Source organism: Neovison vison, chromosome 14, assembly GCF_020171115.1.
Source record: "Neovison vison isolate M4711 chromosome 14, ASM_NN_V1, whole genome shotgun sequence".
NCBI lineage: Eukaryota > Metazoa > Chordata > Mammalia > Carnivora > Mustelidae > Neogale > Neogale vison.
Window position 1 is genome coordinate 2,409,813 of NC_058104.1, and position 22,617 is coordinate 2,432,429.

Consider the following 22,617-nt stretch of genomic DNA (forward strand, 5'->3'; position numbering starts at 1 on the left):
GCATGCTGGGGCCCAGTGGGCTGCAGCTCCCCTGTGCCTCTGACCCCCAGGCCCTCAGGCACATGCCACGTCAGCTGGTTGAGGACAATGATGCTGTACCCCATGCTAGCACCCAGGACCCCACGACTGACACACAGCAGGTAGCTCAATAAATACTTGTTGACAGAGACTTGAGGGAAGGGCAGGAGGGGGAGGGGAGGCATGCAGGCCACCCGCTGTCCCCACAGCCCAGCCTCCTGCTCAGGGGCAGGGTCCTGCTCAGGCGGGCAGGGGGCAAGGGCAGGTAGGGAGGGGCTGCCGGGCTGCCCTGAGCCAGGAGGCCGGGCCCAGGCCTCAGAGGAAGGGTGGTTCAGTGGAGGGGGGAGTGGAGGGAGGGTGGGAGGGTGGCAGGGGTCACAGCGGTGGGCAGCAGCATGGTGGGGTCTGAGAGCAGGTCAGGCCGGCCTGCAGTGAGGTTCCAGAGAAAAGGGTCCTAGTGGCTAAAGCTCGGGCCCCACGTGGCCATGTCCGGGGCTGCCGCTTGGGGCCGGGGCCATGAAGCTGGTTCCTCCATCTGGCAGCCCCCCAGTCTGGCCGCTGCCTCTTCGAGGGCCACTTCCAACAAGTCCGGTTCCCTCGGGCCTCCAGAACCGTCTCTCGTTAGGGTTTATGCTTGAAGTGCGCTTCCACTGGAAAAGGATAGGCGTCCAGCCAGGTCACAGCCACCCAGGAGGTGCTGGGCTCGGTCCCTGCCACCCCACCCGCACTCACCTGCGTATTCCTGGGGCAGCATCGGCCTGTCCACGACCTTCCGGAAAGCCTCCACCCAGGCCCGCTGCTCCATCTCCGTCTCGCAGGCCAGCAGGAACCTGCGCTCTGGCGTGACGATGGTGATGCCGTGGGGCCAGTGGTGGCCCTGGGTGGACGGCGGGAGCCCGTCCAGCACCGTGTAGCCGCTCTCCCTGCTGCCAATGAAGACTTCCCCGCGAGCAAAGGCATCCTGTGGGCAGAGGCCAGGCAGCCCCTAGGCAAGGGGGCAGCTGTGCTCCTAGTGGGGGAAGCCCAGACCCATCCCCACCGCCTGCGGCCAGCAGACAACAGCTGGTCTCCACGTTGTAGGAGCGGAGACGTCCACCCTGCAAGGGCCCTAGCTGACCTGGGCCGAGACCTTCCCTGACCCCCTTACCAGAGGGTCTTTGAAGTACATGAGCCTCCGGTCATCCATGGTGAACCAGCGCTTCCGGAAGCCTTCTGTTTGCTGTGGGTCAGAGAGTGCCGGGGTCCCGCCAGTCAGCCTGAGGCAGGGCACCCCCACATGCGCTCACTCATCCTTCGCTCATTTGTGCTTTCTGTGGGCGGTGCCGCGTCCTGCTCTGCCACGAGGCTGCCCCCAGGGCTTTTGCACATGCTGTTCCTCCCAGGTACGTGCCCTCCCCTCCCCACCACACCAGTTCCTCCTCCTTGCCGGTCTCCTGTCCTTAGAGCCCATCTGGGTTGTGAGGCTACCACGACTACACGTCCACGAGGCAGGGAAGGGGCTGAGTTTGCCCTTCTAGGGACCAATGGAAGGGGGCAAAGGCATGAGGCAGGCTCAGCCCAACCCAGAGCCCCACAGTCCTGGCTCCACAGGGCCCCTGCTTACAGAAGGTTGTGGGGTCCCGGGCCATCCACACCAAAGTGATGTGTTGGAAGTCCTTGCCCGGGACTGTTGCTGGCACTCGGACTCTCCACGGCCACCCCAGCCCTGGGTAGCTGAGACCCTGATCTCCGAGGGGCTCGGGCCAGCCGGTCAGACCCACCTTGGGCCCCGTTTTCTCCATGTAGCCTTCCTTCAGGTAGTTCCGGGAGAGCTTCGGTACCAACTAGGGCAGAAGACAGGCTCAGGCCTGGGCCCTCCCAGTCACTCTCCCCCAGTGCGTCCCCGGCCCCCTCCGCCCTCCCCCCGGCTCGCTGTTGCTGAGCTGACATGCCCCAGAAGAAGGGAGGGGGGTATGTGGAGGCCCTTGGCCAGCCCCCTGGCCCCAGCGGATACAAGCCACCAGCACTTACGTCGGCATCGCTGGCCCCGGGGAAGGCCACCTGCAGGTAGTGGAAGCGGGCGGCTCGGAGCGCGTTGAACCAGTCCACGATCTCCTGCGGGTCAGAGTGGGTGTCAGCCCTAAGCGCTGCCCCCTGTGTGCCAGCCGAGGGCAGCCATGAACACAGGTGGGAGGCAGACCTGCTGGGGGATGGCCCCGGGGGCAGCCTGGGTGGACAGCGATGGCTCCACACAGGAGCCAGGCCATGCTGGGGCCAGCCGACTTGGGATGGGCAGGGGACAAACAGGGGGAGACTGATGTCCAAGCCAGCCGGCCCCAGGCCCTGATGCGGCTTCAGGTATGGGGTGGTTCTTCTCTCCAGCGGGGTTATTTTTACAAACCAAAGATGTTGCCCAGAGCAAGGCTCATCTATTCTTAAATCCACCCAGAGCTGCTGCCTCCCATCTCCAAAGGAAAAAGGAAGAGAGCTGCTCTGTGTGAGCCAAACCCCTTGCTGGACGGAGTGGACCCACAGCCCCTCCCTCCCCTGCTGCCGGGCAGAGTCCCCCGCCGACCAGACGCTGGAGTCTGCCCCACTTGGGTGAGCCCAATACCTCCTTCCCCTGCCAACACCTGGCCATTGCCAGCCACCCAGCACCCGCACGCCTCTAGGGCTCCGGAGCCCACTCCTGCTCACGGGGTCATCCCACACCAGACCATAGTGGAAATGATGCCTCCTCTGCCACCCCCACCTGCTGCATGCCCCCCAACCCCCAGGAGCTAGCCATACCTCCTCACCAGCCCTGCCCTGCAGTGTGCACCCCAATGCTGTCTTCCCCACCTAGGGCACAGGGTTCCCAATCCGGGCTAGGATGTACGCTCTGGGCTCTGCCCACAGCCCTCTTCACCCATGGTACATCCAACCGCATCCCGGTCACCAGTGAACTCTCCAGTCCCTCCCCTGGGCTTAGGAGGCATCATCTCCTGCTGCTCCCCAGCGTGGGACTCCCTCCGATCACTGAAACTGCAGCAGCTGGACAGGTCGGTGAAAGTTCAACTTCGGCCGTGACAACTTCTCAGCAAACCACTGCCCCTCCAATAAAGACAGAAGTCCACAGCCCAGCTACAGGCTCTCCGGGCTCTCCCCAGCTCTCCGGGCTCTCCTTTCTTGCCAGCCTCAGCCTTGTCAGCTGCTCAGGTCTTTCCTGTTCCATCTGGCCACAGGGCCTCTGCACATGCCGTCCCAATACCTGCCATCACCCTTGGGTTGTGGTCCGCCCCCATTATGCACAGTCACTGTGCCCAGCCCTCAGTACAAGTAGGACTCTCTGACTCCTGCCTGTGTCTACTGGCGAACTGTGCAGTCACTTACAGAGGCCAGAGCCATGGCAAACAGGCTTACCTGTATCTAGGCACAGTGCCCAGCCCGGGCAGGTGCCATACCCAGCCCTCTGACCGTGGGGGAGGCTGCTGGGCACATACAGCTGCAGAGCATCATGCCACACACAGAGAAGGACCCTGGGCTCGGGGTCCCAAAGATGACGAGGGTGGAGGCTTCTAGATAAAGCTGAAGATTGGCACATGTGCCTTCAGCCATGTCTCACCTAAAAGCTGTTAATACCGCATGTCATCTTCCAAAACCAGGTCAGAAAGAAACAAAATCTGGACATACCAATTACTAGTAACGAAATGAAATCTGTAACCAAAGAACTCAAAACACACAAAAGTTGAGGACCGGATGGCTTCACCAATGAATTTTCCCAAACACTTAAAGAGTGAAGAGCTTTCTCAAACCATAGCAAAAAAAAAAAATAGAAGGGAAGCTTCCAGATTCATTCTGGGAGGCCAGCGTTACCCTGATAGCAAACCAGACGCACAGTGAAAAAAGAGCAACAAGTCCGTACCCCGATGAACACAGACGCAGAGACCCTCAGCAGCTTCTAGCAAACCCAATCCAGCAAGACACTGAAAGGGCTGCTCACCCCAAGTAGGTTTCTTCAGGGATCCAAGGATGGCTCAATATTTGTCAGCCCGTCAGCCAGATTGGTCGCCTCAACAAACACTTAAAAACCATGGGCCATCTCAATAGATGCAGAAAAAGCAAAGGAAAGCATTTGACAAAGTACAACATCTTTCACAATGAAACCAAAGGGGTTAGACGGGCAGGTGTCGACATGAGAGGCCTCATTGTGCAACAGGCCTCCTGCTGCCCTCGCGTGCTGTAGGGAAGAGCAGTGCTTTCCCCTACGACCAGGACCAGGGATGACAGGAGGGACAGTGGTAACTGGAAGCTCTACGGAGAAATGAGCTCAGGGAAGTTTCGTGACGACTGTGTTCTCTGCGTGACTTAAAAGACTAAGACTTTGGGGGCACTGGGTGGCTCGGTTAGTTAAAACCGAGTATGCCTTTGGCTCAGGTCACAATCTGGGATCGAGTCCCCACGTTGGGCTCCCTGCCAAAGAGGAGGCACGTTTCCCCCTCTCTACCCCGCTCATGCTGTCCCTTTCTCTCTCTCGCTCTCAAAATCTTTAAAAAAACAAACTAGTGGGGCGCCTGGGAGGCTCAGTGTGTTAAGCCGCTGCCTTCGGCTCAGGTCATGATCTCAGGGTCCTGGGATCGAGCCCCGCATCGGGCTCTCTGCTCAGCAGGGAGCCTGCTTCCTCCTCTCTCTCTGCCTGCCTCTCTGCCTACTTGTGATCTCTCTCTGTCAAATAAGTAAATAAAATCTTTAAAACAAACAAACAAACAAAACAAACTAGTACTTCTAAGGAAAACAGTAAGCAGGAATTAAAAGCTACTATTACTATAGCTTGTTTTTAATTGCAAATCTTTCTTTATACCTACCTTAGGAAATACTGCATTTAACAGAATGACTGTGTCTTGGGGCAACAGTGTGTACAGATGAAACACTGACACTGACCACGAAAAGGGGGTTGTGCAGACAGCTGTGCAGCAACAGGGTTTCTGCACGTTACTGAAGTTAAACTACTATAAATTCTATTTAGAAGATTATAAATTTAGGATGTTAAATGTAATCCCCATGGCAACCAGGAAGAAAAGAGCTACAGAAAATACACAAAAGGAAATCAGGAGGGAATTCAAACATTGCACATAAACTAAACACAGAAGACAACAGGAATGCAGCAAACAAGGGAGAAAAAGCTGCAGGCCACACACACACAAAGGGCACAAGATAGAAGATGATCAGTGAATCGGCAAACCTGAGCTGGACGGACTAAGAAATTGACTCAAGTCACGACAATCAGACACAAGGCTGGGGACGCTGCTACCAGAAATGAAAAGGTCTAGGACAGCGTGCCGGGAACAGCCGTACACCAACAACGGGGTCACGTCGGTGAAGTGGACACATTCCTGGAAACATAAAACCCACCAGGACCAAATCACAAAGTGACCATCCAAATGGGCCCCTGAACCAGTAAGGAGACTGGATCTGTCTCAAAACTTCCCAACAAAGAACAGCCGTGCCCTGACGGCTTTCCTGGTGAGTTCTACTAAACCCTTAGTGACCAACACTGTCCTTCCCAAACTTTTCCAAAACAATCGATGGGGAGAGAGCGCTTCCTAACTCACCCTGTATGGTGTTGGTACCGTGCCCAGCATAGCCTGGAGACCGACGTGACGCAAATACAAGACCACACGGACCAGTATCCCTTGTGAACACTGATGCGAAAATCCTCCACAAGATACTCATAAACAGAATTCAGCAGCATATGAGGGACTACCTACCACGACCAAGTGAGATTTAGTCCTAAAATCCAAGGGATTCTCCACATGAAACTGAAGAAGGCAATACACCACATGAACAGAATGAAGGAAAAACGGACCTCGATCATCTTAGTTGATAAAACATTTGACAAAACGCACATGGAATATCTGGGAACCCAAGTAGCCAAGTAATCCTAAACAAGAACAAAACGGGAAGAACTTTTACAAAGTCACAGCAGACTGTGACTATGGCACCGGCATACAGACAGACATGGGCCAGTGCAGTAGAAGAGAGCGCCCAGAAATCGGTCTCATTTGTTGAGAAAGTGCATCAGCACTAACTAGGAAAGGACAGTCTTCGCAGCGGCGCTGGGAAACCTGGATATCCACGGGCAAAAAAATGAAGTTGGACTTAACCTCACATCACGTATTAAAAAACTGGAGGGGCACCTGGGTGACTCAGGTCATGACCTCTGGGTCCTGGGATCGAGCCCCAAGTCTGGCTTCCTGCTCAACACCCCTCCCCACCCTTGTGCTCTCTCTCTCTCAAATAAATAAAATCTTTAATAAATTTAACTCAGTGGATCGAGGTCCCAAACATAGAACCCAAACCATAGAAATCTTAGAAGAAAACGAGGCAAGAGATTCATGACGTCAGATATGGCAAGGATTTGGTTGGTCTGATACCACAGGCATAGGTGACAGAAAAAGACAAATTGGACTTCATGAAAAATAAAAAAATTTGTGCTTCAGGGGACACTCTCCACAGAGTGAAATGCAAGCCCCAGATTGGGAGAAAACGTTTTCAGGCACAGATCTGATACGGGCCCAATATCCAGAGAACAGAAGCCCTACAGCTCAACGCCAGAAGCGAACAACGGAAATCCAAACTGGGCCAAGTGGGACCCGGACAAACCCTGCTCTGGAGGTGAGCAGACGCCCAGCGGGATGTGCAGGGGGTGCTCACGTCTCCTCGGAAGCGCAGGCGAAAGCAGTTCACACCCCGGGGGCTGCCCGAAGCCAGAAACGGGGGTTGGAGGACGTGGAAACACGAGAGCCCTCGTGCCCTGTTGGCGGGAACGGAACGTGTGCAGCCGCCGTTGACTGCAGGGGCGGGTCCTCCAGATACTCAACCATCGCCGGGGCGCCTGGGGGCTCAGTGGGTTAAAGCCTCTGCCTTCGGCTCAGGTCATGATCCCAAGGTCCTGGGATCGAGCCCCGCATCGGGCTCTCTGCTGAGTGGGGAGCCTGCTTCCCCCCCCCCCACCTCTGCCTGCCTCTCTGCTTGTGATCTCTCTCTGTCAAATAAATAAAATCTTAAAAAAAACTATCGCCAAGTGATCCCACAATTTCACCTCTGGCCACATAATCACAGGAATTGAACATAGGGGCTCAGAGGTGTCGTAGCCCAAGTTCATAGCGGCAGCCTTCAGGAAACCACCAGGTGGGAGCAGGCCCTCTCCCCGTCAGGGGAGCAGCCGGCAGACTCTGTTCTGCCTGCACATGACAGATCGCTCAGCCTCGGAGCAGCCAGACCCCTGCCCTGTGGGTATGAGCCCCGAGGACCCCAGCCAGACAGAAGGACGCACCCGGGGGCCCCACGCATACGAGGACCCAGAGTTGTCAGGCTGACAGACACAAAGAGCAGACAGCGGGGCCTGGGCTGGGGGAGCAGGTAGGGAGCCATGCGTCATGGGGACAGGATAGAACATTCTGGAGCCGGTGGGGGAACAGCTACACGATGAATGTGCCCAGACCCAAATGCTCGAACATCATGATAATGGTGAGTTTTAGGTTATTTGTACACACAAAGAAAGGTTGCCAGACCCTGTCTCTAAAATGTCGCAGACACATTTCGCCTTTTAACTCATGGGCCATGTTGCGGAGGTAAAAATGGAAAACCAAGTGATGAGGAGGAGGGGCCGCCCGTGCCGAATAGACAGATCTGGCGGGGTTGGCGGGGGACTCCTGGCCCCCTCGCCCTGCAGAGCATCTGGGAGGGAGGCGGGTGTGTCGGCCACAGAGCAGGACACGGCACACGTGGCCCCAGCCTGTCGCCTTCTCCCCCATGGGCTCCAAGCCCGCTCCCTAGCAGGGGAAGGCAGGGTGGGGCGCTCCAGCTCCCTGCCCCCACCAACCACCCCGGGCACCCACCTTCCCATCCTCGTGGTAGACAAAGATGTTACGGGTACTGTTGTCCTTCAGGTAGGTGACCTGCAAGCCGTGGGGGTGGCCGATCTTGGCGGGCTGGAAGGTGGCGTTCAGATGCTCGATCTTCATGATAGCCTTGGGCTCCTTGGCCTGGAAGCAAGGCCATGCCTTAGCCCCAGGTGGGCCTGTGGGTGCCGGCAGTGCTGTGTGGCTTTGGGGAAGTTACTTACCGTCTCTGGGCCTGGCTTCCTGATCTGTAGGTCTAGGGTAACAGCATCGCCCTCCCCAGGGACAAGGAAGGGGGATGTTCAACTCCTAGGAGACTGCTCCTCTCCCCTTGCGCACACCACTCCTCTGGTGTGGCGCCCCACCCCGCTCCTGTCCTGCCAGCCCGGCTCTCCTCTCCACCCAGGGGCTGGCGGACTGCCCTGCGGATGCCCTCTGCCTCTGTCCCTGGGGATGTCCTGACCTGGAGCTGGTCTGTGTGGGGCAGGGCCGGGCCAGTCACAGGGCCTTCGGAGCCCACCTGCCCTTTCCCCCTCACTGCCTGGATGACCCTCTCAGGCCCGGGAGTCCCAGCAGTACCAAACCAAACCTGGCCCCAGGGAGCAACTGTGGCCAAGGGGTGGACAGACAGGGGTCCCCACAGGAGGGGGCAGCCACTCCAGGCCAGGCGTTGCTTGAGGGCAGCTGGGGACAACATTCAGCCACTCAGGCCCTGTGCTGCGCTCACATCGTTTCTGTTGAAGTACTTCAGCGAGCCTTCCCGTTCCGTCAGCACAAACTTCCGGCTTAAAAACTGCCCGTTGTCCCGGCCCCGCTTCCAGAGAAAGCCTTCTCGGTATCCTGGGGAGAGACCGGGCGTGGGTCAGAGGGTCAGAGTGGACCAGAGTGGAGGCTGTTGTCCTGACCCACACAGAGGGTGTGGGCGGGAGGGCTCCGGCCAGCTGGCCAGACTGCTGGCCCGGAGACCTGTCAGCCTCAGGGCTGCGAAGCCTGGTGGGCGCAGGCCCAACGCGTTCACGGCGCTGGGACCCGAGGCCACCCCTGCTCCAACAGCTGCCCCCGCCGCTTGGGGTGTCTTCCTTCTTTCTGGAGACGTCCCGTAACAAATACGGGACGGGGGGGCGGTGTGCTGCCCTGCGTGCAGGCCCACGGTGAACACGTGAGGTGCACCTGTGTGGCCAGCCAGGGTGGGTGCAGAGCAGACTAAGGTGCCCACAGCCAAGTCCTCAGGGCAGCACAGGGATAGGACTCGCGTATGTCTGGGGACAGGCAAGGGTCCTGAACTGTCTGGGGGTGGGGGGCCAAGGCCATCACAGGCAGGGGTCCTCGCACTTGGGAGGGGAAAGGAGAAGGGAGCATGGAAACCAGAGGTGTGGGGAGCAGCCGGCCCTGCCCAGCCCTGCACTCCAGCCCCTGACTCTGGGGCTCCGAGCTCAGATGCACCAGTCAGGCTGCAGGTTGGAGGCACGAGCCCTGTGGCCGGCTGCCCTGCAGCCGTCAGACGGGATTACTGCTGCCGTGCCACCGTGACTTCCACCACGCTCCTGTCGGTGACGCCCATTCCAGTACCTTGTGCCCAAGGAGCCTGACCTGTGTGTCCCCACGCTGTCCCTCCACAGGGCTGGGCGGGAGAGGAGGCTGCCGCACTCCGAGCTCAACCGTGCCCGCCAGGACCAAAGCTCTGGGGACACCCACGTTCCTTGGGGCCTCACAGGTCACAGGCAGGGTCTGTGGTTCCCATGCAGACCACCCAGCAGTCATAACCGGGTTTCAGGGCGCCCCCCACCCCGGGAAACCCGTCCCACCACCGCAGGGGCTCCCAGCGCTGTGCGGCGCCCACCGAGGCCAGCCCACGATGGGAGGAGAAGGCTAGACCCGATGGGCGGTCCGCGCTGGTGCAGGCTGTGCGGCCAAGGCACTGAGCCCAGACTGACAGCCGCAGCCAGCTCACGTGCCGGACGCCCCCTCGAGGCCCTGATCCATGCCCCGCCCCTGCAGCCTGGCAGCCCCTCCCTGACACCACGGACACAAGGAGCTATTTTCTCTGTTCCCGAGACATGCGGCCATAAAAGGCGGCAGCCTGGCATCGGGGAGGGGGCAGCTGGTGCCTCTCGGTCTGCCGTGGGACAGCACCAGATGGGGCCTGTCCCCTCCCAACGCTGAGGAGCCTGGACCCCTGGGCCCCCTCCGTACAGCAGCAGCAGCAGGCACAGCCCCGCTGTGTGCACAGGGAGCAGGGCCACCACCGGGTCCCCAGGCCCACATGGGGCCTACCCTGAACGAGCACATGAACAGTCCGCCCAGGCTGAAGCCCAAGTCCACTGGCCTGCAGGTCAGCCTTGCAATCGACACAGGGGAGCGCTCACGGGCAGCTTCTGCACAGCTGCCGGAGCCCTGACACCTGCAAGGGGGGGCCCGCCAGCACCTCTGAACGGTGCCCAGGGCGAGGCCCTGGCCAAGCACATGAGCCCTGGTGGCCCCAGAAGGACTTCCAAGTCGGCATCGTCCTTGTACAGGAGGGGAAACTGAGGCACAGAGATGCAAGGTCCTGGTCCAAGGTCACCTTGCTAGCCAGCACTGACCTTCGGCACTGGCTGGGACTCCTGGCCCGCAGGCCCCCTTGCCCAGCCACCCCCACCCCTGCCACCTGCCTTGCCTGCCGGGCCCAGCAGGTGGCAGCAGCGTCTCAGGCCCTGACAGGCAGTGGGCTGGGGGTGGGGACACAGCACAGCCGGCCACCCCACACTCCCACTGGTGCAGGCTGGGCTGGAAGCCTCGGGTGGAGGGAAGTGCTGGCCCCAAGTCCGTCTGGCTCCTGGGCCGTGTGCTGCCCGCCAGCCAGCCGCCAGGAGGCCTAATTTCAGGCACCGCGACAGTGGCAGCAATATTTTCAGAAAGGCGCTGGCCAGGGTCCCTGACTTGGCCCCATCCAAGGTACACCCGTTTGGCCCTCTGCCCAAGCCAGCGGCCTGCCTGTCACACTGGGGGGGGGGCCCTGCGGACTCTAGGGCTCCATGCTGTTGTCTACACAGCCTCAGGGTCTTTGTGCTGCCCCCCTCCCGCACGCCCCTGCCGACCGCACCCCTGCCAGAGGGGTCTCCCCCAGCAGCCCACACTGGACAGGACCCAGTGGTGCCTCCTGAAGTGTAGGCCTGCAGCTGGGCCATTTCCTTTCCTCCCAAAGGAGCGGCCAGTCCGGGGCAGAGGTCAGATGCTTCACTCCGCATTCACTGAGCACCTACAGTATGCCCACGCCTGCTACATGCTGGGCCCTACCCCAAGCCAGCACCCACCGCATGCCAGGCACACCTGCTTGGGAGCTGGGAGGGCCACCCTGCTCCCTGGGGCCTCCCTGGCTGCCTCCTCCTGGAAGCCTGCCTGAGGAGCACCTGGAGGAAGCACAAGGAACCTCAGCACTGTCCGTGGGGACCAGAGGCCACTGTTCCCCCAGAAATGGCCAAACCCTGCCACGAAACAGCCCGCCCCAGGTGCAGGCACACACAGGCACGGCACGCCTTTCGCTGGAGGCCCTGCAGGACGGTGGAGTCACTTCAAGACCCCGTCTCAATCAACGAGGAACCGCCACGTGCCTCACACACGACCCAGAAACCCATGTTCACATGGCCTTGCTCTGAGGGGCAGGAGGGCTCCCTGGGTGGCTCACACCACAGGTTGCCCTCCCAGGGCAAGAGACGGGCACCCATGCCATGCGGCCTCTGCCAGGGGATGCCGGTTAAAAGGTGTCCTCTGGGCATAGAGCCAGGACCTGGGGAGACACCAGGGAAACTGAGGCCCACCTTGATCACCTTCCCAGAAGCACCAGGACCTAGTTTCAGGCCTATAAGTTCTGTTCCCTGAGAGGCTGACCCGGGTGCCCAGCACAACCTCCTGCATGGCCAAGTCCATGTGCCCCAAACTCGGTCCCCACGCAGAGGATGCTGCCAGGAAGTGGCCAACAGCAAATCCAGTAGTGGGAGGGCGGGGAAGCACATCTGGCTGAACCCCACAGCACCTTCCCTTGACTACACCTGCCCTAGCCATCCCAGGGATGCCTCAGGGATGCTGGGCATCCCACACCTGATGTCAGTGTTTCCAACGACAACCCCGAAGGGGAAACTGAGGCACGGGGGGGGGCAGGCTCTGTCCCTCAGGGAGCCCTGGCCCCGCAGCCCTCTGAGGCTCTCTGTCCACCCCCACCACCCCACCCCGGGGAAACTCAGGACAAAGGCGGGGCAGGGCGGCAGCTCTGGGACCAGCCCGGCTTTGCACAGACAGGAGGCAGGGGGAGGGGGTCCGAAACCTCACCAGGAAGTGCTGTGTCTGTTGGTGACTGGGGGCGGCCTAGGCGGCCTGGCCCTTGGGACAACAGGGGGCATTGTCTGGTCTGTGAAAGGCGGCCACTGAGGCTGTGGATCAAGGCGGGGCAGTGTGGGGAGGGAGCCAGGAGCAGCTGTCTCCAGGGTCACCCCTGTGAGCTGGGCCAGGGTGGGGGCCCTTCTCTCCACACACCCGTGACCTTGGCCGAGGGCGGGGTGCACCAGGCTGGTGCCCCCTGGAGCCCCGGGCTCTGCAGCCTCCCCATGGCCCTCACTCCCTGACACCAGCTGATGCCTGGCCCGTCGGCGCTCTGATGCACACGACCTGAGGGAAGCCATGACAGGGCCCCAAGCCGGGCGGTCACCCCGGATGACACTGCTACTCCCACTCGCGTCTGCCCCACGACACCTCTGAGCACACGTGCTGGCCGCTTCTCAACCTTGACGCTCCCGAGGACTGCTGGTCAGTCCCTCTGCTCAGGGTTCCTCCGGTGGGGTCTGTGTGGCGTCTCCTCAAGGCCAAGACGAGGCTGTGCGTCTTGGGCAGGAACGCTACAGTCCGGGCACCGGCGCCCCGTCCAGACCAGGGGAGGCGGGTCCGGCAGCTCTCGGCCAGCCGGGCCCTTTCCTCCCGCCCAGGGCACGTCCAGGGGAAGATACTTCCAGATAAGCATGTTTCGTGCGCCCACCCCCCACCCCCACAGCTTCCTCGGATTTTGGTGCCTGGCGTGGTCCAGACCACACCTGTCCCGCTGGGGCCTTCACCCGCTAATGGCCCCGCTCCCCCCATTTCTTCCTCGGACAGTGGACCTCCCTCTCCTGTCAGAAGGGCTGAGCCCTCTTCCCTCCCTGGCAGAGTTCACGGCCTTTCCTCTGTGACCCCTCTTGCTGCCCTCACATCCAGCTTTGGTGCCTGGCGCCCTTGCTCCTGGGAGGCCCGGCGGGACACGCTGTGGGTGGCACGGCCCACGCCCACCATGCTCCCTGCAGGTCCCCAAGGCCTCTCCAAGCCGTAGGCCTCACATGGCTCCCAGGGCCGGAGCCATTCCTGAGGCCGTCTCCCTTCCTCCTCGTGCGAGGGGCCAGGTGGGCATGTCCTGCCCCTGGCTGGGACAGGGCTCTGACAGTAGCAAGAGCCCACAGGAATCCCCTGGTGCTTCCGCAGGGTCAGGGAGCCTCGGGGGTTTCCCCGGTGCCCCTGTTCCTCCCCTCTGCCAGACTGGGGTTGGCGGCAGGGAGCTCCGTGGGGCTGGGGGCCTGCCCCCTTCCACCCCTGGGCTGCACGGGCTTTGGGTCTAGAGGCACCTGGCTGGCCAGCCCTCAGAGGTTGTGGGGCGTGGGGCCCCAGGAGGGCACATGGGGGGCACCAGGGAGGCTTCTGCCACGAGCAGCCGTTTGGGGCCAGTGGGACCCCTCCCCACAGGAGGGTGGCTGCTGCAGACCTGGGTGGTAGCAGGTGGGATGGAGCCCCGGAGGGCCGGAGGGGCTGACAGAAAAGCCACGGCTCCGAGCCCCTGGCTCAGGGCCGACCACCATGTCCCTCCTGCCGTCCCCTCTGTCCCCAGCCCGGCGTCTCACCGCTGCCCGAGAGGAACAGTGGCTGATGGCACCAGGAGCTTAGAGGAATGCCTTCTACTGGGGGACCCAGGACAGGGAGGCAGGAAGGACCACAGCTCGTCAGCGGGTCAGTACCACCTCCAGAGCTCTGGGGGCAGGAGGCTGAGGGGGACACCTGGCCCTCACAGGCCCTCGCACCTGGAACGGACCCAATCATGCAGGGGAGAGGTCTGTCGGTGCTGCTGCCCTGTGTGCACCCCCCACTTCTGGAACCCAGACCCTGCTTCCTCCCGAGAGGGCAGCTCCAGGACCCAGAGGCAGGCCCATATCCTACCTCCCAGCCTCCGTGACTGGGCCCCTGGCGCGCCCACTCCGTACCACCTGGGCCCAGGCCCTCCCACCAGCAATTGCTCCCCCTGCACACAGCCCAGCACAGGGCCACCTCCCCAACCAGCCAGGGTGCCCAGTGCAGCCCTGCCATCCCCGCCTCAGTCTGAGCTGGGTTGCTGAGGGCTGTGGGACCTGAGCACCAGGCCACCCAGCTTGGTGTCGGAAGGACCAGACATGGGCCCAGACCAATTAGCCCATCCTCCAGATTTGACATGAATCTGGCAGTGCCAGGACCGGGGAAGAGGAGTACAGAGACCAACACAGAGGGACAGACAGACAGGGACAGAGGCAGAGACATAGGGACAGACAGGGACAAAGGGACAGGGATAGAGGAATGGAAACAGAGGAAGAGACAGGGACAGAGACACAGAGAGGAACAGAGAGAGACACAGGGACAGAGACACAGACAAAGACAGGGACAGAGGACAAGACAGGAACAAATACAGAGACACAAAGAGACAGGAACAGAGAAAGAGAGACAAGGACAGAGAGATACACAGAAGCAGAGAGAGACAGAGACCCCGGCACAGGGACAGACGCGCAGGGCCAGAGGGAGAGGCGCGGAGACCGGGGGCACAGAGTGCCGGCCTCACCTGCGGAGTAGGGCTCCTGCTTGTCTGGGTGGGTGAACTCTTGCCGCTCGTACTTGGCCCGGATCCACTGCTCGCGCAGGAGTCTGGGAGGAGAGAGAGCGTCATGCTGGGCTGGACCTCAGGGCTCCTGGAGGCTGCTGGCGCCCCGTGGGCAACATGCGTGTCCACCACCTCCAGAAAGGGGAGCTAAAGGGCCGCCAGCTTTCACGTTTAAAATTGTTTGCCAATCAAATAGTTTTACTACCAAAACCTCTCCTTAAAAACAAGTCAGTTGGGGTGCCTGGGGGGCTCAGTCAGTTGGGCATCTGACTCGATTTCAGCTCAGGTCACGATCTCAGGGTCACGGGACCGAGGCCTGCGCGGGGCTCTCTCTCAGCAGGGAGTCTGCATGAGCTGCTCTCTCTGCCCCTCCCCTTGCTCACATGCTAAAGTAAACAGATAAATCTTTGAAAACACAGCAGCTCTAGGGTGGCGCCTGGGGGCTCAGTCGCTGCTGGGAGTGGCTCCTGATCTCGGGGTTGGGAATTCAAGCCCCATGTTGGGTGTAGAGACTGCTAACAAAATTTAAAAATTTTAATTCGCATATGAGCGAATGCAGTCACTGAGGCGTCAAATAAAGAGCTTCACAGTCCCTCCCAAGGTGGTCCCACCAACACCCCGGAGAGGACAAAGGCCCCTGCCGTGTGGGCAGGGCTGTGTGGCCGCAGGTGTGGCCTTCTGTGGCCAGCTGGCGCACAGAGTGGCATCTGCGGTTCACCCTCGCTGTGGCACTTGCCCATCATGCCTATGTCTTCCCGCAGCTCCGTCCCCTGCCATCCCCGCCCCAGGCCTCCCTCAGGCTGTATCCCTCAGGGAGGATACAGTGGCTGCAGAGGAGGTGCTGTGCCCTGCCCCCCCCCCGCCCCCGCCATGGACCCCTGGGCTCCAGCTCCTCATGCTCTACGCCCTGTACCTCGGCAGACCCCAGGGCTCGGCTCGGCCTCCTGTCCCTGCCGCCACCCTGACCTGGGCCACCCCCATGGTCTGCTCTCTGGAGCAGCTCAGAGCCCTCCGCGGCCCCCCCTGCCTTGGCTCTTCCGGTGTTGATGAGACCCTCACTGATCCCCAGCTCAGCACCACCCGCAGCCCCCGGGCCCCCATCTTCCAACTCTCACAGCGGTGCCAACCCCTCCTGTCCCCAGACAGCGGCCTTGGCTGTCGTTCCTACATCCCAGTCATGTCAGCTTGGCAGGCATCACAACAGAGACCGCTCAAGCCGTCAGGGATCCTTCGGCTCTGGACCCAGGTGTGTCTGGGACCCCAGCACGGCCCCCGTTCCCGCCCAGGCAGGCACACAGAATGCAGCCTACAGGCCACCTCAGGCCTCATGCAGGGCCCGTGCGGCCAAACCAGGCTCTGGGGGCCCAGCCCTGTGGGCGTGCACATGGTCCCGGGGCCACCCGCAACTGGCGCTCCCAGAGGCCTCTGAAAGCCACCTCCTGAGCCCCTCTCCTGGGATTTACCATCTTCTGGGTCCCCAGGCCCCAGGTCAGGTGCAGAACCAGGCCCTCCTCCGGGGTCCTCGGTCTCTGCCCATCTCTGCGCAGACCCTCCCTGGGTCCCAGCACCCCTCCCTCCCCTTCTGAGGACCCTCGCCATCGCGGCTCTGCCTCCCGAAACCCACATGCCCTCATTCCAGGCCCTTTAATTCATCTTCAAAGACCCTGGTCCCAGATGAGGACCCTTCATAGGTCCTGCGGTTCAGACCTGACCTGCCTGTTGGAGGATACAATTCAACTCCCGACAGAGTCTAGCTAGAGGACCCTGGGGAGGGAGCTCCCCTCCCACACCTGCTTCTCTGTAACACAGGACCCACGTGCCCGGCTGCTCAGACATGTGTGCGAGCCAAGTCCTGGCATGTCAGTGGGATACAGACAGCTAACGGCCCTTCTGTGGCCTTGTCCACACCCTGTCATGCAGGGCATCCACAAGGGCCCAGGCCAGTGCCTCTGCATGGACGCCGGCCCCCAAGGCCCCACCCGAGCGTGGCACAGAGGCTCTCAGCCACAGTAGGAGGGAGCCTGGGCAGCAGCCACTAGCAGGGAGTCCCCACCCTGCTCGGCACACAGATCCCAAACCTCTCAGTCACCAGGGGCCCCGATATGGCCAGGGTGACCCCCTGAAGCCATCTGGCCCCGCCTACTCCACCAGGGAAAACCAGCATCGAAGGGGGTTCCCACTCTCCCTCAAACCTCATGACAAGGGAGCCCCAGAGCCCCAGCGGACGCTGCTCTTGAACCCTAGACCCACCCTGTGCTCTTGGGAACTTAGGGGGAACAGCCTTCACTGCCTCCCCGCCAGGGTCTTGGGGTCGGCATGGGTCGCCTGAACCCAGAGCAGCTGCAGAGCTGGGATGTGGGCTGGACAGGTCACCTGGAGCTGGGAGGGCAGGGGGCAGCCAGCTCAGTGGGGTGACCACCGCCCTGGTGTGTAGTGGCCCCCAATCCTGCCCCGCCGTGGAGTTGCCCTGCTCTGACCCCCAGAGCCCACCTCCCACATTCACACAGCCTGTCAGGGGTGCCCCCAGAGCAAGGCAGACAGCAGATCCTTCCATCCCCCGACCCCCCGAAGCTACAGCAGGACCCCTACAAAAACGTGGCTGTTTACTGACTATGGTGTCGGGTGCGGGTGTCTGACCGGCATTCCTGACCGCCCTCCTGCCCCCGGTTCCATCAGCCTCTGAGTCCCATGCCCTAGGACACTCTGCCCAAAGTTCCAGGCCTGGGCCTTCCCTCCTGGGGAGGTCACTGCCCTTGGCACCTCGGTCTCCCCTTCCACAGGATGGATAGCTCACCCAGGTAGTGTCTTTCCCTTCCTTTGTACCACGGGGAAATGGACCATACACCCTCCCCAAGTGGTGAGCCCACGGCCCCGCCCACCGTGCCCCGCCCACCGTGCCCTGCCCCGCCCACGCCCTCTGAACACTCCAAGGCGAACCCAGACCTATCATTTCATCTGCCGGATTTCTGAGGCCGTTATGGGTTGAACTGCATCCACCGATCTCAAAAATATGTTGGTGTTCTAACCCCCAGCCCCTTGCAGATGGGTCCGTTTGGAAGGAAGACGGTTATGGATTGGTGAGTTGCAGTGTGTCAGGCCAGAAAATGGGGGCGACCCCAGAGAGAGGGTCTGGGCAGACATGGGACAGCCAAGTGGGGCGCGTCGGCTGAGTCCCCTCCTAGGTTTAGAGCCCCACGCCAGGAAGCCAGCACAGAGGCCCGTCCAGCTGGGAGTCCTGCCCACCGAGGGCTCCAGCCTTCCCCCAGGCCCCTGCAAGGGAAGCAGGGGGGCCAGGCTCGCCACAGAAGCAAAACCGAGAGACGCCCTGTTGACCTTCTTCCCGCGACGCCAGAGCTGAACCCGAGGGCAGTGGGGCGAACACAGGAAGGGGGCCCAGGGCCCCGCCTCTCTCTGAGTCACTGTCTGACACGAACATGACCTTGTCCCCCTGCCTTCTCACCCGTGGGCTCCAAGCCCCAGATGGGAGGTGGGGGGAGGGCACACATCCCATGGTTCTGTCCCCAGGACCCCCAGGGGGCCTCCCTGGAGCCAGCGGCAGACCCCTGTTCCAACAGTGCCCTTCTGGGGCGGCTGCACAGAGGGATTCAAATGACACCTCCCACCACGCAGGGCACCCCACACTGAGCTCAGAGTGTCGGCTGCCACGCACCGGCCTCGCCGCTGCCCAGTTAGCACTTCCTGCAAGGGGCTTGGACCCCAGCCCTGTAGGCATCTGTGTCCTCCTGGGCCTCGGGAGCTTGGCCTGGGCACACCTAAGCGCCTACTGAGTATGAGGACAGTGGCAGGCTCAGCTCCCGCAAACCTTCACCTTGTGGAGGTTTCTGGAAGGCAAGGACTGCTCAGGGTCCGCTTGCTCCCTCCCAGGCTGCCCAGTTACCCGGACACGGCGCAGGGACAGATTCTGCGAACTCGTCTCAGGGACCAGGACACAGAGGCACCTGCCGGGCGTCATGGCCGGGACACGGCCTGGGGTCAGGCTGTCCCTTGTCACCCACTCCAAAGGGAGATACAGAGCACGCATGCAGATAGGCAGACCGCAGAGCACAGCCTGTGGCCGAGGTGACGAAATCAGGCTGCAGAAATAGTTGCCCAGCCTCACTGATTCCGAACAAGAAGGCCAGGCGGGGCCTCGGGCTCCGATTTCCCCCTGAGTCCAGGCGTGGCTGGTGGCAGGGGAGGCTCAGGATGGAACCCGGTACCTGCACCAGGGTGGGTCCCTGCAAGGTGTCCTGTCTCCAGAGACCCTGCAGCCAGCAGCAGCATCTCCCTGGCCTGGTAGGCAGGTGGGCCAGGTCCTCACCCTCCTTTCCAAGGAGAAACCCGCCTCCAGGCAGGTGGACGGGAGCAGGGAATTCCCAGTGTTCAGCCCACATCCCAGGTTCTCACCAGCTTGTCTGCTGGGCTCTGTGTCACCCCAGAAAATTCACTCAACCCCTTTGGGCCCTGGAAGCACCCTTGTCCAAAAAGGGCCGTTAGTCTCCAAGCCGTGGCTGAGCCACCAGGGACTCCGGCCAGGAGACACAGGGCAGTCGGGGGCTTTGGGGAATGCCCAAGGGGCAGGGCCTGTGCTGGGGGGTGGCCCCCAGGGAGGGAGGGGATTCTGGGAGTTCGAGAAATACTGGGAGAAGGGGTGCCTGGACAGGGCCGGGCACCACCCTGAGCTGCTCAGTGTCCTCCTCTGACCCCCTGGGGACACATGAGGCCCCTGGAGACCCAGGCTGAGACCCAAAGGGAGGGCCCCCCAGCCCTCCCTCCCTCTGGCCACCAGCCACCACCCCAGTGGCAGGCTCTGGAGACCTGGTTGCCCTCCCCAGCTCCCAGGCGGCAGCCACTGCCCCTCTCGGTGCATCCTTCTGACACCAGCCCTGGAGAGAACCCCCCCATGACTTACTGACAGTCGGAAAACGTGGGCCGGTAGTAGAAGGGAGGCACTTTGGACTCGTACTTGTCCCTCGCAGCGTCGTTTCCGTGGGAGGCCATGAACTGCAGAGGGAGGATGGGGTCAGTGCTCCCAGAGCCCAGGCCCAGGGCAGGGGCCAGCCGACCCCAGGGCCCTGGCACCCCAGCCCCTCCTGCCCCAGGGAAAGCAGTTTGCAATGGCCTCAGTGACAGCACCTACAGTTCTGGGGGCTCTGGGAAGGGTGGGCAGGGTGCTCCTCACACCGCCCGGGGCTGCAGAGCTGCGCCCTCAGCCCACGCAGCCCCATCCATGCCTCACACAAGGCCCACTCTCCACTCCCATAGACACCCCATAGACAACCCTTGAGTAATGGGCACAGCGAGGGCCCTGAGATGGAAACTGGCCTGGGGAAAAAGGTCTGTGTTCCCCCAAGGTTGAGGGGAAGTAAGAGTGGCAGGAGTCAGGAAGCTGGAGCAGGTACTATACAGGAAGTGGGGGGGAAAGCAGGTGCAAAGGCCCTGGGGGCAGTGCTAGGTGTGTTGAAGCAGGTGCCTCTGGCTGGGTTGGTGCGGGGAGCAGGGAGGGGACCAGCAGGGCCTGACGCATGGTGGCCTCAAAAACAAGGAAAGCAGAGGGAACTCTTTCTGCTCCAATCCTGCCTCCTTCCTGACACCGCCACCCCCAAGAGAAAGCCTTTCTTCTTCTAAAGGCATTGAGCTCTGAGGATGATCAGTTCGTGATCATGGCCAACCCAAGTGGGTCAACTGGGAAAAATCAACAATAAGTCACTTCAGCAAAAGGCTGGAACCAAATTAGAATTTCAAAATCAGTTGCTTTTCTATCTTAAAACCTCAATCAAGATCTTGGCAAAATATGGAAAAGCCAGTCTCGTGAGAAATGCTCAAAGTCTCCACAGAGATAGAACATCTGCGCCCCCAAGGGATACCCCAGAGATCTTGCACAGAGACAGGCTCGGAAGGCGGGGCGGGGGGGGACACACGTTCCCTCCTGATGTTGATCTATGTTGTTTTTGAAGTTGTCAAAAAAAAAAAAAAAAGAATTTTTAAAGCTAGCAATGATTCTAAAGTTTATTTCATAATTAACAAGCAAAAATGTTCTAGAAAATTCTGCAAATACTCTTCCTACCAGATACTAAGACCTGTTATGGACTGGAGAGCCGAATCAATGCCACCAGTAAGAGGTCCAGAAAAGGATCCAGTAAGGTCTAATACTTGACACTGGATTTAATGCATGTCCAGATCAATGGGGGCTAGAGGGGCGCATTTGCTGATAGACAGTTAGGGGAGGAAACGGGGAAACCAGCAAAGAAAAAGTGCTGCTGGACACAACCCTTCAGCCACATAAGCTCCAGCTGAATTAAAGACATGATTTCCAAAATCAAACAGTAAAAGTAGTAGATGGAAACCGTCGTATAACTTTAAGAAATGATTTTAGAAAAATACGGGAGGAAATCTTTCTGGCTTCGGATTAAGAAATGGTTTCTTAGATGTGATCCCCAAAGCACAAACAACAAAAGAAAAAAAAATGGAACTTCATCCAAGTTAAAACCTTCTGTGCTTCAAGGGACGCTGTCGAGGGCGCGCAAACATTACAATAGATGGGACAGGCCAGCCGCTGAAGGCCACAGTGCGTGGCTGTCTTGGCGCACAGTGGCTGGAAGGGGCATCTGCCCAGACGCAGGATGCAGCCGGGCAGCCGCGGGGCCGGAGGGCCACACACTGGGTCTCCTTGCCGGTGCTGGGGACACGCGGAGCCAGACGTGGGTGGGGGTTGCCCCACCCGTGAACATGGTAAGTGCCACTGGGCTGTTCACTAACATGGTGGGTTTATGTGACACTCAGCTCAGTAAGAAAACACATACCCCTACAGCTCCTGGAGCACATAAAAGGCACGCTTAGCTTTGCAAACATTTTCTTTCAAAAGGGAAGTTGGGTTAAGCCTCTGCCTTCAGCTCAGGTTGTGATCTCAGGGTCCTGGGATCAAGCCCTGCATCAGGCTCTCTGCACAGCGGGGATCCCGCTTCCCCCCTCTCTCTCTCTGCCTGCCTCTCTGCCTACTTGTGGTCTCTGTCTGTCGAATAAATAAAAAAAAATATTTTTTAAAAAATAAAGCTGGTAAAGGGTCTGAACGGTCATATCTCCGAAGGACACACACAGACGGCCAGCAAGCATTGGAAGAGCTGCTCCCCACCGCTCACTGCCTGTGAGACCCAAGTCAAGGCCACAGCAGAGCCCACCTGCAGCCGTGAGGGAGGCTGGAATCGGACACCGGCCCATGAAGGGCTGGGGGGGACCAGGGCCGTCCTGCAGCGCCAGCGGGCCCACACCCCTGGGCCGGGCAGGCTGGCTCATCCCCACTAGACACAGCCCTGCCACGCCGAGCTGGCCCAGGGCAGTTCCCAGCAGCATTATTCACGGCAGTGGAAAACAGGACCCGTGCAGCCACCGCCGGTGGGTGGGGACATCAGCGAGCACGGTCTGCCCACACAGCAGGAATGATTCCGTGACAGAAAGGCGTGTGGCTAGGACACCTGCCACCCCGTGGATGAAGCCCAGACATGTGGTGCTTCACAGGCAGGGCGCAGCAACAGGACAGAAAGCACACCTTCCTGCTCCAGCGGGGGCCGGGCGGCAGTCGTGGGGGGCAGGGGGAGGGGCTGGGGGACTCGTCTGGGGAAAATCTTCCTAGAGGAGGCAGTGGGGGTGGCTGTGCAGTCGTGGGGGGTAGTGAAGCCCCCATCGTACATGGCATATGCCTTCCGCCTCAGTGATGCCATGATGAGTCAAACCGGCCTGGGAGAGCGCAGGCCCATCGAAATACCCTAGAACCCTGAAAGCCACAGAGGACCAACAGATGCGACTGCATCAAAGTCAACAAGTTTCCACTGTAAAACCCAGCAC

At 60.6% G+C, this 22,617-nt stretch overlaps 1 protein-coding gene across 1 annotated transcript in view; it reads right to left on the reverse strand.

The window, feature by feature from the left end:
- Positions 1–107: 107 nt before the first annotated feature.
- The window catches only part of ADAP1 (ArfGAP with dual PH domains 1), a 49,807-nt gene continuing 27,297 nt past the window's right edge, over positions 108–22,617 (reverse strand). Inside the window, exons 3-11 of the mRNA XM_044233615.1 lie at positions 19,688–19,779; positions 14,737–14,819; positions 8,608–8,720; positions 7,878–8,024; positions 2,029–2,112; positions 1,779–1,841; positions 1,166–1,237; positions 751–979; positions 108–668 (exon numbers count right to left, since the gene is read on the reverse strand). Coding sequence (XP_044089550.1) covers positions 640–668; positions 751–979; positions 1,166–1,237; positions 1,779–1,841; positions 2,029–2,112; positions 7,878–8,024; positions 8,608–8,720; positions 14,737–14,819; positions 19,688–19,779 — 912 coding nt within the window. The 3' untranslated portion in view covers positions 108–639. The remainder of the gene's footprint in view (positions 669–750; positions 980–1,165; positions 1,238–1,778; positions 1,842–2,028; positions 2,113–7,877; positions 8,025–8,607; positions 8,721–14,736; positions 14,820–19,687; positions 19,780–22,617) is intronic.